Here is a 20,000-nt window from a genome sequence, read left to right on the forward strand (position 1 = left end):
AGCAGCATGCAGATGAGAAGCAGCAGCAGCAGACGTAGCAGCAGACGCAGCAGCAGACGCAGCAGCAGACGCAGCAGCAGACGCAGCAGCAGAAGCAGCAGCAGAAGCAGCAGCAGACGTAGCAGCAGACGCAGCAGCAGTAGCAGCAGCAGACGTAGCCGCATTAGCAATAGCAGAACCACCACCGACAGCAGCATCGCCAGCACCAACAGTGCAGGGAAGCAACAGCAGACAAAAGCAGACAAAAAAGCAACAGGAGCAGATGCAGCAACAGCAGACAAAAGCAGACAAAAAAGCAACAGGAGCAGATGCAGCAACAGCATCAGGCGCAGCAGCTGGAGCAGCAGCAACATGTGTGTAAGCAACAGATGCACCAACATTAATGCATTAACTCCCACACACGTAATTGTGTATTATATATATATATATATATATATATATATATATATATATATATATATATATATATATATATATATATATATATATATATATATATATTATTAAATATGACCGAAAAAGTAAGATTAATAATTCTAACACGAATTTTCTCAATCTTTCGTACATTTCGCTTCACTGTTGGAGGTAAATCAAAAATCAATTCTCCAAAATTCATTTTTATTTATTTTTATTTTATTTATTTTGGAGAATTGATTTTTGATTTACCTCCAACAGTGAAGCGAAATGTACGAAAGATTGAGAAAATTCGTGTTAGAATTATTAATCTTACTTTTTCGGTCATATTTAATAATATATGTCTACAGGAAAGACTGCTACCAAAATATACTAATATATATATATATATATATATATATATATATATATATATATATATATATATATATATATATATATATATATATATATATATATATATATATTATGGGTATTCCTACACTCGTAGCAGTCCCACTAGGACTTGTCAATTTTGCGGAGGCTTCGCTTCTTGCAGGTCGGTGTTCAATCTCCGATGGTCCCAGGTCCTTGTCCTCATACCCTTTCTCAGTGCTAGATAATTGTCCTTGCTTAGTGCTTTCTGGTATTTTCCCTACCTTCCCAGCTCTTGGTCAGTCTCGTATCCTTTTCCTTTTCCCAAATAATGTAGTCAACTCTCCTTTTTAAAGCTTATTATATATACTACATATTCTTTTTTCAAAATATATTCAGAAAATTTGCTGCCGTGTTACAGTAAATGAACAGTGTCTGAGAGTTTTCAAGAGAGCTAATGCAACGTGTTTATATGCAGATTAAAAACACATGTTCCAATATTATTCTCAAACTTGGGAACTATACAGCATGGTGATTGTATGTAGATACGTGTGTGTGTGTGTGTGTGTGTGTGTGTGTGTGTGTGTGTGTGTGTGTGTGTGTGTGTGTGTGTGTGTGTGTGGGTGTGTGTGTATCCGACGGGACACATAGTACGTAGGTGTAGGCAAGGGGCCGTCTCCCCCCAGTGGAGGCAAGGGGCCAGCTCCTCCAGTGGAGGCAAGGGGCCAGCTCCCCCAGTGGAGGCAAGGGGCCAGCTTCCCCCGGTGGAGGCTGGGGGCCCTGGCAGCCAATGTGTCGACGCCAACAAACGAGTGAAGGCGCGGCCGGTGGTGGCGACAACCTGGGAAGGGAACACGAGGAAATTACAGAACATTACGCTCGACACCCTGACACCCGGCCACGATTTATGAAGCTACTGTCACCGCATCTATTTCCCTGTGTGCTCACGTTCAAGCCGGCGTCCAATCTTCAAGCCTCGCGTCTTCAGCTGTGTCGAGGTATCTCTTGCCTTCCAAGACGCCCTGTGCCGAGAGGAATATTACCCAGGTCCTTGGCTAGTGCTAAAGGAAACGCTTGCCTTCTGCACGGCTTGCTCAGAGGCGGTTTTCTGAGAATGCGTAGCTAACTTGTTGAGAAGTGACTGTGGTCCTGAAGTAATCTCCGCTAAGAGCGCCACCCTCCGCATGCCTCTGTAGCCTCATGAACTGAGGGATATTTTACCGTGTTTCCTGTACTTTTGTGGGAGAAATATTCGTTTTATACCGGGTGCTGTGAGTCTACCTCCCGGCAAGTCACTCTTCAGGAGTGTGCTGGAAATTTAGGAAAACTTTTTCTGTTACATTTAACGTACGAATTCCTTCTGCCTTATATCAGTGTCCATTAATTTAACGTTAGAGAAGTAGGTTGACCAGACCACACACTAGAAGGTGAAGGGACGACGACGTTTCGGTCCGTCCTGGACCTTTCTCAAGTCGATTGTCTTGAGAATGGTCCAGGACGGACCGAATCACAATCGACTTGAGAATGGTCCAGGACGGACCGAAACGTTGTCGTCCCTTCACCTTCTAGTGTGTGGTCTGGTCAACTTACTTTAGCCACGTTATTGTGACTCATCGCCTGCATTAGAGAAGTAGTTTAGAAATAATAGTTTCCAGTGCATCCATTTTATAGAATTATTTTATTTTTGTTAAATAGGAGCAACTACAATATAGCAAGAATAATACATTTCTCCTACTGTTTTGTGGTGTACGTGGTGGCTGTTGATGTTGTTTAAGATCCAGCTACTGGGAACAAAAAGTTCCAAGTAGCACGGGCTATGGTGAGCCCGGAGTGGCTGTAATTGTACGTGGCGGCATTTCAGCAATAATAAACCTTGAATTGTATATAACAAATATGAGTATTTCATTATGAGTGACACATTTGCGGCAGAAATGTTCACGCTTAAATGAGGAGTGGTTGAGTAACTGGTGACTCACTACTTAGTGATGGTCCTAGACCGAATAGGTGAGTTGTTTTACTCAAGATTCGTCATTTAATACGAGAGAATAGTCAGCAGATGAGTAGAAATAACAGATGAAGCTGCTCTGTGGTGATGTGTCTTGAGAGAACCATTAAAGAGTCAGGTGTACTGGTGAACCAGGGTAAGAGTCAGGTGTACTGGTGAACCAGGGTAAGAGTCAGGTGTACTGGTGAACCAGGGTAAGAGTCAGGTGTACTGGTGAACCAGGGTAAGAGTCAGGTGTACTGGTGAACCAGGGTAAGAGTCAGGTGTACTGGTGAACCAGGGTAAGAGTCAGGTGTACTGGTGAACCAGGGTAAGAGTCAGGTGTACTGGTGAACTAGGATAAGAGTCAGGTGTACTGGTGAACCAGGGTAAGAGTCAGGTGTACTGGTGAACCATGGGTAAGAGTCAGGTGTACTGGTGAACCAGAATAAGAGTCAGATGTCCTGGTGAACCAGGGTAAGAGTCAGGTGTACTGGTGAACTAGGATAAGAGTCAGGTGTACTGGTGAACCAGGGTAAGAGTCAGGTGTACTGGTGAACCATGGGTAAGAGTCAGGTGTACTGGTGAACCAGAATAAGAGTCAGATGTCCTGGTGAACCAGGGTAAGAGTCAGGTGTACTGGTGAACCAGGGTAAGAGTCAGGTGTATTGGTGAACCAGGGTAAGAGTCAGGTGTACTGGTGAACCATGGTAAGAGTCAGGTGTACTGGTGAACCAGGGTAAGAGTCAGGTGTACTGGTGAACCAGGATAAGAGTCAGGTGTACTGGTGAACCAGGGTAAGAGTCAGGTGTACTGGTGAACCAGGGTAAGAGTCAGGTGTACTGGTGAACCAGGGTAAGAGTCAGGTGTACTGATGAACCAGGGTAAGAGTCAGGTGTACTGGGGAACCAGAATAAGAGTCAGGTGTACTGGTGAACCATGGGTAAGAGTCAGGTGTACTGGGGAACCAGGATAAGAGTCAGGTGTACTGGTGAACCAGGATAAGAGTCAGGTGTACTGGTGAACCAGGATAAGAGTCAGGTGTACTGGTGAACCAGGGTAAGAGTCAGGTGTACTGGTGAACCAGGGTAAGAGTCAGGTGTACTGATGAACCAAGGTAAGAGTTAGGTGTACTGGTGAACCAGGGTAAGAGTCAGGTGTACTGGTGAACCAGGGTAAGAGTCAGGTGTACTGATGAACTAGGGTAAGAGTCAGGTGTACTGGTGAACCAGGATAAGAGTCAGGTGTACTGGTGAACCAGGATAAGAGTCAGGTGTACTGGTGAACCAGGGTAAGAGTCAGGTGTACTGGTGAACCAGGGAAAGAGTCAGGTGTACTGGTGAACCAGGGTAAGAGTCAGGTGTACTGGTGAACCAGGATAAGAGTCAGGTGTACTGGTGAACCAGGGTAAGAGTCAGGTGTACTGGGGAACCAGGATAAGAATCAGGTGTCCTGGTACTTATTTAATAAACAAATCCACAAGGGCCTTCATGGGGTTTCGAACCTATGTACAGGGTGTCCCCTGACGCGCTCTAGTCCACTGTACCATAACATGGTCAAAAGAAACTGTGTCGTTGTACAGTGGATAAAGGCGCGTCTAGGAACCTCAATCATAGGTTCGAACCCTCAGCAAGGCCCTTGTGGATGTGTTCATTTGATATATCACGTTAGTGTGATTTGTGTGTGCAGTTAGTGCTATGTGAAATGTGGCATCAGGTGAAAGGAAACATTGCCCAATCGTCACGGAATCGAACCCTAGACCTCTCTGCTATATACCTACTGGCCATTGTGCTACACACACACACACACATACAGACACAGACACAGACACTCACACTCACTCACTCACACACACACACACACACACACACACACACACACACACACACACACACACACACACACACACACACTCACACTCACACACACATACACACACACACACTCACACATACACACAACACACGAGAGAGCGGGGGAGGTGATGGTGCAGCAACCATGTGAGTGCTTTATATATGGTGTGAGGAGGGAGAGGCAAGCTCACAGTGCTGCCGAGGGGAGATAGTGTCCCCTCTCTTCCATCCCCCCCCTCTCTCTCCCTCTCCCCCTCTCTCCCTCCCTTTCCCCCCCCCCTGCCCTTACCACCCCTCCCCCTTCACTCTCAACTTGTTATTTTCTTTATATACCTATTGTCCTACATTCAATTCCATCGTTTTGGGGAATGTTTTGTTAATAACAGAGCACACAAAAATTTTTATATTTCGAAGACCAAACAGTTTCGTCACTATCCGCATCACCCCAACGTTCACCATCACTCTCTCATCCTTCATTATCAACATCTAGCCATTATCTCACTATTTATATTCCTATTCCTGCCCGAAACGCTTTGCGTAATAGTGGCTTTAGGCATTGTATGTACTAGCTCTTATCTATAAATCTATCAATTTTTGTAAAACCTCTTATATGTATGTACTTTACCTGAATAAACATTTAACATTAATTTATTTTATTAAACGGCATCACTATACAAACATGTTCCACTTCTTACCACGTTACAACACCCTGTTCACCCTGTTCACCCTCCTCACTATCCATATAATGATGGCTCTAACCGAACAACACTATTTATATAAAGAGACTCCCCCAACCTCCTTATCCCTACAGATATAAGGATATACAGAGACATCCAGCCCATATATCTAAAAATAAAGGAGGTGACGACGTTTCAGTCTGGTTCTCTATCCATCCTTAACATGCCACAAACTATCCCATCAGTAGACTGAGAGACATCAATGACAAGACAGTGGACATCAATGACAAGACAGTGGACATCAATGACAAGACAGTGGACATCAATCTTTTGCATCGGTGTCATTGTGTGAATCTATCATTCTCATAAGTCTATCATTCTGCCCATCCTTTATTATTATTTTTGTTATTTAACAGCGGCTACAGGTGTACAGCAGCTGCAGGTGTACAGCAGCTACAGGTGTACAGCAGCTACAGGTGTACAGCAGCTACAGGTGTACAGCAGCTACAGGTGTACAGCAGCTACAGGTGTACAGCAGCTAAAGGTGCACAGCACCTACAAGTGTTCAGCAGCTACACATGTACAACAGCTACAGGTGTACAGAAGCGTTGGTGTTCAGTGACGTGTACACCTCCAGGGGTCCACGAGGCCTGAAGAAACATGTTTTTAAGTGTAAATAAAGAGCCAAGAGCGTAGATAAACTGTAATAAGATTGCCGGGAGACACGAGACAAACTCCCGCCCTCCTTGTACACTCACGGCCATACACGACCATCTGATGCTCACAAAACTGACCACACCAATTCTCAGAGCCACTAGAAAGAAAAATAAAATAAAATCATAAACACACACACACACACACACACACACACACACACACACACACACACAAACACACACACACACACACACACACACACACACACACACACACACACACACACACACACACACACACACAGTCCTCTAAGATCTAAGTCATCCATCTCCTCCCTTCAAGCCCATGTTACCTACACTAAAGGAGGACAAGCCCTCATCCCGAGCACGCCCTGCCCCTCCACCAATAGGAATTCTCCCTGTCCCCAAGCAGGCCTGGGCAATTTCTAAGCCTCCCCCCACCCCCACCTCCCCCAGAACCCCTGGCAACTACCCCACAGGAAGATGAGCCTACCCAAGCAGCAATGCCCATGGAACAGCTTCCTACACTAGTGGGGAGGGGGGGTGAAAATGGTTATAGGAAAGTAAGCTTCAAGGTAATGTACTCAAACATCGATGGGATTACCAACAAAGCAAGTGAACTGGCAGAAAGAGCACAGGAAAAAATCCAGATGTAATAGGACTCACAGAAACAAAATTGTCAGGAGTCAAAACAAACGCTGCGTTCACAAAGGACTACTATATAGCAAGGAAAGAGAGGAAAGGGAGAGGAGGAGGAGGAGTGGCCCTGCTGATAAGGAAGGATTGGAGCTTTGGAGAGATGAAAATTCCGTGCTGCGACGGATTCAGAGACTACATAACAGGAACTATGACAATGGGAGGACCTAAGATAATAGTGGCAGTCATTTACAACCCTGCCCTAAATGACAGAAGACCCAGACAAGAGTTCGACAGAAACAACATGGCTACCATTAATATAATAGAAAGCAGCAGCTTCAGATCCATTGCCTGCAGGAATGGATCCAGACTCTTAATCATAGGCGATTTCAACCATGGAAAGATAGACTGGATGAGTGGGGACCCACATGGAGGTGAAGAAACATGGAGAGCTAAACTCTTGAAAGTAACAACAAGGAACTTTCTGAGCCAACATGTCAAGGGACCAACAAGAATGAGAAGGAATGACGAACCAGCTAGACTCGACCTGATATTCACCTTGAATGACTCAGAAATAAGGAAAGTCAAATTTGAAGCCCCCATAGAAATGAGTGCCCACAGTGTGTTGACATTTAAGTATCTGGTAGAGGTAGGGGAAAACCTATCCAAGGATGGGATTGGAAGGAAAAAGACTAAATTACCGAAGAGGAAAATATGACGAGATGCGGAACAGCCTAATGGGAATACCATGAGAAACAGAACTCAGAGAAAAACTATACAAGATATGATGGATTATGTTACCCAGAAGTGCTAGGAAGCTGCAATCAGGTTTATCCCGGCCCAAAAAGAAAAAAATTAAAAGCAACAGAAGTATCCACGGTTCAATCAGGAATGTGCAGCAGGGAAGCAATTGAGTAACAGAACATGGAGAAACTACAGGAACAACAGAACACCAGAGAACAGAGAGAGATACCAGAGGGACAGAAAGGAGTACCTCAGAGTGAGGAGAGAAGCAGAGAGACAGTATGAAAATGACATCACGAGTATCTTGGTTATCTTGAGATGATTTCGGGGCTTCAGTGTCCCCGCGGCCCGGTCCTCGACCAGGCCTCCACCCCCCAGGAAGCAGCCCGTGACAGCTGACTAACACCCAGGTACTTATTTTACTGCTAGGTAACAGGGGCATAGGGTGAAAGAAACTCTGCCCATTGTTTCTCGCCGGCGCCCGGGATCGAACCCGGGACCACAGGATCACAAGTCCAGTGTGCTGTCCGCTCGGCCGACCGGCTCCCGAAAGTAAAGGTTCAGAGTAAAGCTAAGACCCAACCAAAACTGCTCCACAGACACATCAGGAGGAAAACAGCAGTGAAGGAACAAGTGATGAAATTGAGAAAATGGGAGAACAGATACACAGAGAACGACAAGGAGGTATGTGAAGAACTCAACAAGAGATTCCAGGAAGTCTTCACAATAGAACAAGGTGAGGTCCCTGCACTAAATGAGGAGGCAAACTAAGCAACCTTGGAGGAATTTGACGTCACCAGTGAGGAGGTCAAAATGAATGTGTTGGAGCTGAATGTGACAAAGGCTGTTGGGCCAGACAGAATCTCACCATGGATACTAAAAGAAGGTGAAGAGGCACTAAGTGTGCCGCTCTCTATGGTGTATAACAGGTCACTGGAAACGGGAGACCTACCGGAAAGTTGGAAGACAGCTAATGTAGTCCCAATATACAAGAAGGGTGACATGCAAGACGCACTGAACTACAGGCCAGTTTCCCTAACTTGTACACCATGCAAGGTGATGGAGAAGATCGTGAGGAAAAGGCTCGAAGAGCATCTGGAGGGAATTAGCCTTGTAACACACCACCAACATGGGTTCAGAGATGATAAATCGTGCCTCACAGGTCTAATAGAATTCTATGACCAAGCAATACAAATTAGGCAAGAAAGAGAAAGGTGGGCAGACTGCATTTTCTTGGACTGTCAGAAAGTACTTGGACTGTCAATTCTGCACTTGGACTCATCCTGTTTATAATATATGTAAACGACCTTCTAGAGGGTATTGACTCATTCCTCTCAATGTTTGCTGATGCTGCAAAAATTATGAGAAGAATCAAAACAGATGAAGATAGACAGAGACTACAGGATGACCTGGACAAACTGGTCCAGGTCATCTGGACCAGTTTGGTCCAGTTTGGCTGGACTGGGAGGTGATATCCTGCAAGAGTCAAATAGAGAGAAAGATCCGAGGGTTGATATCACACCGAACCTGTAAGAACTGCCTTTAGAAACTTGTGTAAGGAATCGTTCAGGACCTTGTATACCACTTATGTCAGACCAATCCTGGAGTATGCAGCTCTAGCCTGGAGACCATACCTAGTTAAACATAAGACAAAGTTAGAGAAGATTCAGAGGTATGCCACCAGACTGGTCCCAGAACTGAGAGGTATGAGCTACGAGGAAAGGCTAAGGGAGCTGAATCTCACATCCCTGGAAAACAGAAGAGTAAGGGGAGACATGATAACCACCTACAAAATTCTCAGGGGAATTGACATGGTGGACAAAGACAAACTCTTTAGCACGGGTGGAACACGTGGGGACACAGGTGGAAACTTAGTACCCAGATGAGCCACAGAGACATTAGAAAGATATTTTCAGTGCCAGAGTAGTTAACAGATGGAATGCATTAAGTAATGATGTGGTGGAGGCTGACTCCATACACAGTTTCAAATGAAGATATGATAGAGCCTAATAGGCTCAGGAATCGGTACACCAGTTGATTGACAGTTGAGAGGCGTGATCAAAGAGCCAGAGCTCAACCCCCGCAAACAAAACTAGGTGAGTACACACACACATTTCAGAACTTCTAGGTTCAGAAGTTTACAACGAGACTCGTCCCAGCGTTACGAGGGATGGGGTATGAAGAGCGCCTGAAGGAATTGAACTTTACGACACTATAAAAAAGAGGGGAAAGGGGGAATATGATAGGAACGTATAAGATACTCAACGGAATTGACAGAGTGGAAATAGACGAACTGTTCACACGGAATAGTAACAGAACGAGGGGACATGGGTGGAAGCTGGAAACTCAGATGAGTCACAGGGATGTTAGGAAGTTTTCTTTTAGCGTGAGAGTAGTGGAAAAGTGGAATGCACTTGGGGAACAGGTTGTGGAAACAAATACTATTCATAATTTTAAAACCAGGTATGATAGGGAAATGGGACAGGAGTCATTGCTGTAAACAACCGATGGCTCGAAAGGCGGGATCCAAGAGTCAATGCTCGATCCTGCAGACACAAATAGATGAGTACACACACACACACACACACACACACACACACACACACACACACACACACACACACACACACACACTCACACACACACACACACACACACACACACACACACACACACACACACACACACACACACATCCAAAGTGCAAAAATTTGCAAGCGCTTTACTATGGAAATACACAAACACAGAAACTTAACAAATTGGAATTTCAAATATTTTACAAATATATACGAATATGCTAGAAAAATATCATACAATATTAGGCAAAACTACTCTTATTTCCATTCTAAATTGTGCAGTTCCTCAAGTGAAAAAAGCCAGAAGTCTGACTTAATATGCACCAAGTTATTACACATCTTTTGAAAAAGGGCCGAGTTGGAATATTAATTATACAAAAACTGAACGAACCTATAGTTTAGTAAACGCTTCTCTATATAGCACATGCATGAACGGCCCATTGTGTGGTAGAGGCAGTGGTGGTGGTGGTAGAGGCAGTGGTAGAGGCAGTGGTGGTGGTGGTAGAGGCAGTGGTGGTGGTGGTAGAGGCAGTGGTGGTGGTGGTAGAGGCAGTGGTGGTGGTGGTGGTAGAGGCAGTGGTGGTGGTGGTGGTGGTAGAGGCAGTGGTGGTGGTGGTAGAGGCAGTGGTGGTGGTGGTAGAGGCAGTGGTGGTAGAGGCAGTGATGGTGGTGGTAGAGGCAGTGGTGGTGGTGGTAGAGGCAGTGGTGGTAGAGGCAGTGGTGGTGGTAGAGGCAGTGGTGGTGGTGGTAGAGGCAGTGGTGGTAGAGGCAGTGGTGGTGGTGGTAGAGGCAGTGGTGGTGGTGGTAGAGGCAGTGGTGGTGGTGGTAGAGGCAGTGGTAGAGGCAGGAGTATAGTGGTAGAGGCAGGAGCACTGTGGTAGAGGCAGGAGTATAGTGGTAGAGGCAGGAGTATAGTGGTAGAGGCAGGAATACTGTGGTAGAGGCAGGAGTATAGTGGTAGAGGCAGGAGTATAGTGGTAGAGGCAGGAATACTGTGGTAGAGGCAGGAGTGTAGTGGTAGAGGCAGGAGTATAGTGGTAGAGGCAGGAATACTGTGGTAGAGGCAGGAGTATAGTGGTAGAGGCAGGAATACTATGGTAGAGGCAGGAGTATAGTGGTAGAGGCAGGAGTATTGTGGTAGAGGCAGGAATACTGTGGTAGAGGCAGGAGTATAGTGGTAGAGGCAGGAATACTGTGGTAGAGGCAGGAGTATAGTGGTAGAGGCAGGAATACTGTGGTAGAGGCAGGAGTATAGTGGTAGAGGCAGGAATACTGTGGTAGAGGCAGGAGTAGTAGAAAAGGCAGCACTAGTCGTGGTGGTAAAGACAGCAGTAATGGTGATAGTTGAAGCTGGACGGTAAAGCGACGGTCTCGCTTCTTACAGGTCGGCGTTCAATCCCCGACCGTCCAAGTGATTGGGCACCATTCCTTTCCCCCGTCCCATCCCAAATCCTTATCCTGATCCCTTCCCAGTGCTATATAGTCGTAATAGCTTGGCGCTTTCCCCTGATAGCGCCCTTCCCCTTCCTCCTCTGTCACCCACCCTCCTCCTCCTCCTCCTCCTCCACCTCCTCCTCCTCCTCCTCCTCCTCCTCCAACGGGCTCCTTCCTCTAACACCGACAAATGTCAGGCTCCTGATTATGCAGTTGTGATCTGTTTACAAACATGAAGTTGAATGCTACAGTTGTGGCTGAAACTACAGGAATTGATATATGAATTTCTAAAAACTAAATGTAAACTCATCAGATTATATCATTACAGTTACATATTCCATTTTTAATGTGGCTTCGGAGAGACTAAGAAGGATTTGAGAAAGTAATCGTGGAGTAGGAGGAATCATGGAGGAGGAGGAATCATGAAAGAGGGGGGAATTGAAACGATTTTTTCCTTTTGCATTTCTTATTAAGACATTAGATAAATATCCTAATTGGTGCTTCCCTAAAATATATATATATTGCAGAGTCCGAACATTCTGTCAGTACTGCTGGGTGTACCAATCATCCGCTTTTATTTTGCTTCCTGTGTCATCTCACACTCCCCTCCCACGCCTCCCTTCCCTCCCTTCCCTCCCACGCCTCCCTTCCCTCCCACACTTCCCTTCTCCATATATTAAACAACACTAAGAAGAGGTATTTAGATATTTTGTATGCGTGCGTTATCAGTTGACATTTGTGTTTTATGTAATATTTGTAGTAAACAAACTATTGAGCTTAGCTTCGCTCTGATATACCTTTAACAGACGACATTTTGCAGGTCACATGACCTAAATTGACCAATGGGGACAAGGCATGACGTCACGCCTCAGCAAGTCCCACTATGGTAGTGGACACAGGCGTCTCGGCCGTCACGGCGTCCGGGTCATCATCTCCGGTGTTCTGTCTCAATGTTGAACATTAAAGGTGTGAGGGTTGGTTGTCGCGTCAAGAAAGTGGTGTAGCTGCCGAGGGCCTAATGTTTACTGCTCAATGGAGAGCGACTGCCTTAAAATCTCTTAGGATTTTCTGAATTAACCTAAAGGTACTTTAGATCGAGTTGTTTGGGTAGTCGTAATTGACATTAAGAAATATCGAGAGCCACTACCTCACTAAAATACGAGTGAGAATACGAGTGTTTAATCTCATACATATATATTTAACATTATATAACTGGCAAACTTTCCCCCTACTAATTTTTGTATTCACACATTTAGGTACATCTGTATTTGTGCAGCTGCAATAAACTATCTAAAGGGGAGTACAGTGTGTCGAAATCTAGCCACGTGATGCTAAAATCCCCATCACACAGGATGGTTAGTCATACAGAGGCATGTGATAACTAGTCTACACTGGCAGACTCTGGGTGCATTATGAGGATATCTTCATCAACACAAGATTAGTAAATTACAGAGCTGGAGGCACCTCGTGCCGGCGGGTCTGAATGGTCTACGCTAATGTCCAGCCGCTCCGACTTTATAAGAGCAACACGAGGGAGTTCAGTGTGTGGCACCAAACACGAGGGAGTTCAGTGTGTGGCACCAAACACGAGGGAGTTCAGTGTGTGGCACCAAACACGAGGGAGTTCAGTGTGTGGCACCAAACCAGACCAGGAGCTGAAATGAGTCACGAGGAAAGACTAAGAAACATTAACCTCACGCTGCCGAAAAAGATAATAAACAGGGGAGACATGATTACCACATACAAAATACTCGGGGGAATAGACAGGGTGCAAACAATTAAGCATTAAGCATAGATAGAACTGCTAAGGACTGGATAGGATTTGACAACTAGGCGATATAGGTGGAGACCAAATAAGCCGCAGACACATTATAATTGTTTTATGAGTATTAGTAGCGTTAACAAAGGGAATGCACTAAGAAGTGATTTTTATGAAGGCAAACTCCATAAACTCTTGAGGCTCTGAAACCTATACAGCATTCGATAAAGTGTTGAGAGGCGGGACACAAGAGCTGTGGCTCAACGTAAATACATGAACAAAGCAGGTACCGGAGCAACGCACATTTAGAGTCGAGGGAATGTGTAACTGACGCTCCAAGCTAAGGTAAACACACTCAGGAGAATTGGAGTAATCTGTCTTGACAAATAAAGCACCGTAGGGTATCAAAATAAATTGTTTAACACTGAGAAATTCCTTGATATCAGAATTCTCTTTTGATCAAGACATACCAGAGCTCTTACGAGGCTCAGACCTCTTGGTCTTTGCCGCGATGCACTGTCGCTATGTCGCCCTGAACGGACTCGGGCCCTACGCGTTACCACGCTGAAGCTGCCCCTTATTACTACGGGCTCACCATAGCCCGTGCTACATGGAAGTTTTTGTTCCAGGTAGCGAATCTTAAACAACAACAACATGCCCTTTATGGTATCCTGGAGCGCATGATTCTTCAGGGAAAGAGGAAAAGGGGGGGGGTAGAGGAACGATATGGGTAGGGGGGGGAGGGGAGAGATATGAACGACGGAAGGGAGGAGAGGGGAGGGAATTATCAGGGGGAAAGCGCCAAGCCAAGACTATATAGCACTTGGAAGGGATCAGGATGAGGATTTGGGATGGGACGGGGGGGAAGGAATGGTGTCCAACCACTTGGACGGTCGGGGATTGAACGCCGACCTGCATGAAGGGAGATCGTCGCTTTATCGTCCAGCCCAAGTGGTTGGTTTAGGAAAGAAAGTGAAGGAGGGGTATCAAAGATATCCGCAAACAAAAGCAAGAATGGATATGATTTTTTTTGAAAACTAGAAAGAATGAAAGGAGAAGATAATGTAAAAAAAAGGATAAAAGAGTGGAACATGATGAAGAAAAATGAAGAAGTCATTTAAGACGAGAGAGAGAGAGAGAGAGAGAGAGAGAGAGAGAGAGAGAGAGAGAGAGAGAGAGAGAGAGAGAGAGAGAGAGAGAGAGAGAGAGAGAGAGAGAGAGAGAGGGAGAGAGAGAGAGAGAGAGAGAGAGAGAGAGAGAGAGAGAGAGAGAGAGAGAGAGAGAGAGAGAGAGAGAGAGAGAGAGAGAGAGAGAGAGAGAGAGAGAGAGAGAGAGAGAGAGAGAAGGGGGATCGAATAAGGAGAGAGAGGAAGGGAAGGTTGGATTAGGGAAGTGTTTTGAAAGATCGGCAAGCAATTAAGCAGGACCGCAGGCCAAAATACATATAAAGTCAAGGACAAGCAGGCAAACACAAGCAGGAATACAACCAAGCAAACTGAGGCAAGCAAACATATATGAGCAAGCAGGCAGGTAAGCAAGCAAGCAGGTAAGCAAGCAGGCAGGTAAGCAAGCAAGCAGGTAAGCAAGCAGGCAGGTAAGCAAGCGGGCAGGTAAGCAAGCAGGCAGGTAAGCAAGCAAGCAGGTAAGCAAGCAGGCAGGTAAGCAAGCAGGCAGGTAAGCAAGCAGGCAGGTAAGCAAGCAGGCAGGTAAGCAAGCAAGCAGGTAAGCAAGCAGGTAGGTAAGCAAGCAAGCAGGTAAGCAAGCAGGCAGGTAAGCAAGCAGGCAGGTAAGCAAGCAGGCAGGTAAGCAAGCAGGCAAGTAAGCAAGCAGGCAGGTAAGTAAGCAAGCAGGTAAGCAAGCAGGCAGGTAAGCAAGCAGGCAGGTAAGCAAGCAGGCAGGTAAGCAAGCTGGCAGGTAAGCCAGCAGGCAGGTAAGCAAGCAGGCAGGTAAGCAAGCAGGCAGAGACGAAGATAAGCAGAGTGACAAGCAGGAACGTAGTGAATGAGAACGGACAGTTGACTTGCATTGAAGGAAGAGTTAGCCCCAAAGAGAGAGGTAAGGAGGGGGAATGGCTGGCCACCAGGGTAGGGATTTAGGGAAGGGGGTTAACCAGCACGGTAGGGAGGTAGGGGGAGTATTGACCAGCAGGGAAGGGGAGTATCAGGAATGGGAAGGGGAGGGGAGGGTAGGGGGAGAGGAAGGCCAGCAAGGGAGGAAAGACTGAGGCAGCAGCCTCAACACACGACAATTTACCAGTTACCAGGCCAAAACGAATTTACTCAGGTGTAAACAAGATCTATATCGGGGCATGTTCCCCCTTCACGCCTGAAAGTTGACTTCCTCCTCAGCCAGAGAGATGCACCTTAACTGGTGTGCCTGTCTGTCTGTCTGTCTGTCTGTCTGTCTGTCTGTCTGTCTGTCTGTCTGTCTGTCTGTCTGTCTGTCTGTCTGCCTGCCTGCCTGCCTGCCTGCCTGACTGCCTGCCTGCCTGCCTGACTGACTGCCTGCCTGCCTGCTTGCCTGCCTGGCTGTCTGCCTGCCTGTCTGTCTGCCTGTCTGCCTGCCTGCCTGCCTGCCTGCCTGTCTGCCTGCCTGTCTGCCTGCCTGCCTGTCTGTCTGTCTGTCTGTCTGTCTGTTTCTCGGCCCGTCTGTCTGCCTGCCTGCCTGCCTGTCTGCCTGCCTGCCTGCCTGCCTGCCTGCCTGCCTGCCTGCCTGCCTGCCTGTCTGCCTGCCTGCCTGCCTGTCTGCCTGCCTGGCTGTCTGCCTGCCTGGCTGTCTGCCTGCCTGCCTGCCTGTCTGCCTGTCTGTCTGCCTGCCTGCCTGCCTGCCTGCCTGCCTGCCTGCCTGCCTGTCTGCCTGTCTGCCTGCCTGCCTGTCTGCCTGCCTGCCTGTCTGTCTGCCTGCCTGCCTGCCTGCCTGCCTGCCTGTCTGTCTGCCTGCCTGGCTGTCTGCCTGCCTGGCTGTCTGCCTGCCTGCCTGTCTGCCTGTCTGCCTGTCTGCCTGTCTGCCTGTCTGCCTGCCTGCCTGCCTGCCTGCCTGTCTGCCTGTCTGCCTGCCTGCCTGCCTGTCTGCCTGCCTGGCTGTCTGCCTGCCTGCCTGCCTGCCTGTCTGCCTGTCTGCCTGCCTGCCTGTCTGCCTGCCTGTCTGCCTGCCTGCCTGCCTGCCTGCCTGCCTGCCTGCCTGCCTGTCTGCCTGCCTGTCTGCCTGCCTGCCTGTCTGTCTGTTTCTCGGCCCGTCTGCCTGCCTGCCTGCCTGCCTGTCTGCCTGCCTGCCTGCCTGCCTGCCTCTCTGCCTGCCTGCCTGTCTGCCTGCCTGGCTGTCTGCCTGCCTGGCTGTCTGCCTGCTTGCCTGCCTGCCTGTCTGCCTGCCTGTCTGCCTGCCTGCCTGCCTGCCTGCCTGCCTGCCTGCCTGTCTGCCTGCCTGTCTGCCTGCCTGCCTGTCTGTCTGTTTCTCGGCCCGTCTGCCTGCCTGCCTGCCTGCCTGTCTGCCTGCCTGCCTGCCTGCCTGCCTCTCTGCCTGCCTGCCTGTCTGCCTGCCTGGCTGTCTGCCTGCCTGGCTGTCTGCCTGCTTGCCTGTCTGCCTGTCTGCCTGTCTGCCTGTCTGCCTGCCTGCCTGTCTGTCTGCCTGCCTGCCTGCCTGCCTGCCTGCCTGCCTGCCTGCCTGCCTGCCTGTCTGCCTGCCTGCCTGCCTGTCTGCCTGCCTGGCTGTCTGCCTGCCTGCCTGTCTGTCTGCCTGCCTGCCTGCCTGCCTGCCTGCCTGCCTGCCTGCCTGCCTGTCTGCCTGTCTGCCTGCCTGCCTGCCTGTCTGCCTGCCTGCCTGCCTGCCTGCTCACCATTCTTTATTACCATTCATCCATAATCATTACCATACTTCAAGTTCCCTGCTACAGCTGAGGAAATAAGCCGATCAGCTGTGCCGGAACCTCAAGGACATGTTTGTGAAGGCCTTCTGGTCTGTGGCGCAGATGTAACCATGACAACGATATGTTTGACACGATGGAACAGGATTGAATGATGACGTCAGTGAAGGCCATAGGGGAGAAGGAACAGGGATCGGGAATAGAAGTAGGGGGCCATGGGCGTGAAATAAAGGAAGGAGAGTGAGAGAGAAAGGAAGGGAGAGAGCATGGTATGTGATGAAAGTGCGAATAGGAAGGAGTGGGATAATTTGATGAAGCCATGCTTGGGAAAGCAAGATGAATAATTGGAGGCAGGAGAAACAGGAGGATGATGGTGGTGGTAGTCAAGCTCTTACTGGCCACCGACATTTGATTGATGAAGATTAAGCCACCCAAAAGGTGGCACGGGCATGAATAGCCCGTAAGCACCGACATTTGGCACCTTTCGTTTTAAATATTCACTCACTCACTCACTCACTCACTCCCCTCCCTCCCTCCCTCCCTTCCTCACTCACTCACTCACTCACCTCACTCACTCACTCACTAAGCAGATGCTGGCACTCCACACATCTGGTAGCGTGAGGCTGAGACAGGATTCACATTATCTCGCGCAAGAGGACAAAAAAAAAACTGCATCACCGTCCGCAGCTCCTATCCTTCCCGTGTCCCTATCTCAGGCTCGTGAATAAAGTTGAGAGCGGGGATCGGGTAGCTGGTGGGTTGACGGGCTTGGATAGTGTACCAATGGTCCACTATGGTGTTGGTGGGGGTCTGGCGACCGTCGAATGAACCCGCTTGGTCCAGTTCTCTCTCTCTCTCTCTGTCTCTCGCCTCTCTCTCTCTCAACCTCTACCTTAACACTCCTACCCTTCTCCATCCCCCCCCAATCCCACCAACCACACAAACAGGATTATATTTACAATCATCATGTGCTAGAGGTTTCTATTAAATACAATCAGTGTAAACAGAAGCACTTCTCTCTGCGTCAAGCATGTTTCCCAACTGAAGCCCCACCAATTTCTACACAATCATCGGAGCCAATAGACTCGGCCAGAAAGCCGTCCAAGGGATTCCAATCTCGAGACGATGCAGAAAATAAATAAAACATCGGTGACTTAAGCAGTAGAGGATCTGATCCATTTCTTTCACTCCTGAGCTTCGTTTATACTCGAACGAAGCAGAGTTGGAATCGCTCTTTTGACTTTAACTGCCTTTGATCTTCCTTAGCTTGTTAATTATACGGAAAAAAAATGTATTAGTTTCCCCTCAAGTTATCATGAGTATTTAGAGGTTGTTGATGTTGTTTAAGATTCGCTACTTGGAACAAAAAGTTCCAAGTAGCACGGGCTATGGTGAGCCCGTAGGTATTTAGGGATGCTGGTCACTCAGTACGCGGGATATAAGGAACACAATTTGACTATCATTGTTTTATTCTCGATCATTTTAGTTTTAAATTATTGGTATTGTAAAGCTAATGTAAGAGCCTAAATGTTACATATAACTGCTGTTGCAGGAAAAATAAATAAATAAATAAATAAATATATATATATATATATATATATATATATATATATATATATATATATATATATATATTATATATATTATATATTATATATTATATATATATATATATATATATATATATATATATATATATATATATATATATATATATATATATATATATATATATATATATATATATATATATATATATATAATAAAAAGCACAACATACACCTGTACAAATTCCCTCAATATCTAGTGGCTTCGTTTACAGTTATCAAACACGTTATAAGCATAACTTACCAGATATTATTATAAACCAGCCCGTCCTCCTGTTTTGGTAGTACTTATAGTAACTATGAAGACCATAGTATATATACCGACGTACAACGACATTAGAAAGTAGAAATCTGAACTATTGAGTTGGACAAACCGCAAAACTATTTTTTACTTGTGTTGCTTTGACAAACTAAACTAACCTAACCTAACCTTCCTAGGCCTAATAAACGATGTCTGAGGCCTAATATAGTATGTGTGCTATACTAGGCCTAGGAATATTTATTTTTTTTTTTTTTAGCTTAATTTATTTTAAAGTAATTCCTTACTAGTCAGTACACTACTATTTAAAGCTAAGTACATACGAACATGTGACTAGTGAGGTTCGTCTCAATAATTACTATCTAAACAGCATGATGGGGTTCTAGCAACAGTTTCCAAAGTGCTTCGGAGCTCATAAACTGTTCAATAAGTGTAAACAAGCCCCCCAAAGATTGAGAAAATATGTACAGGGGCCAGATTCACGAAAGCACTTACGCAAACACTTACGAACCTGTACATCTTTTCTCAATTTTTGCCGGCTTTGTTTACAATTATTAAACAGTTAATGATCTCCGAAGCACCAGGAGGCTATTTATAACAATAACAACAGTTGAATGCGAAGTTTTCATGCTTGTAAACTGTTTAATAAATGTAACCAAAGCCGTCAGAGATTGAGAAAAGATGTACACATTCGAAAGTGCTTTCGTGAATCTGGCCCCAGGTCCTTAAGTCAGCCCGTCCTCCAAACAAAGACCCAAAAGTGATTCCATGCACCCGCCGAACCCCCCTGTCTTCGAACACTTCCGGAACAAGTGCTTCACTGACGATTTTTTTTTTCGAACCACAACGCTGTAAATGCTGCACCCACGTACTACAAATAATCGCCAACAGAACCTAAACACCTAAACTAACCTATGCCTATATGTGCACAATATGCTAATATATTATAATATTAATTTAGATTTGAGAACATTCCCGTTTTGAATGAACAGCATGTAAAAATTTATGAATGCGTCTGTGGGGTCGACCGCTGGATGTAATGGACTTGAGGCGAGGACGCGTTGCCTTAAGTAATTGCGTAAATATTTCATGAATCCGGCCCCATGAGTCGAAGAAGCCCCCCTAATCCAACCCGTCTTTATATTAAGTATAAAAAAATGAATAAAA

At 46.5% G+C, this 20,000-nt stretch overlaps 1 protein-coding gene across 1 annotated transcript in view; it reads left to right on the forward strand.

The window, feature by feature from the left end:
- The first annotated feature begins 6 nt into the window (after positions 1-6).
- The window catches only part of LOC138359829 (A-kinase anchor protein 5-like), a 79,494-nt gene continuing 59,500 nt past the window's right edge, over positions 7-20,000 (forward strand). The window contains exon 1 of the mRNA XM_069319537.1: positions 7-357. Within this exon, the coding sequence (XP_069175638.1) occupies positions 7-357 (351 nt within the window). The remainder of the gene's footprint in view (positions 358-20,000) is intronic.

The sequence above is a fragment of the Procambarus clarkii genome, chromosome 93 (assembly GCF_040958095.1).
Source record: "Procambarus clarkii isolate CNS0578487 chromosome 93, FALCON_Pclarkii_2.0, whole genome shotgun sequence".
NCBI classification, from domain to species: Eukaryota; Metazoa; Arthropoda; class Malacostraca; order Decapoda; family Cambaridae; genus Procambarus; species Procambarus clarkii.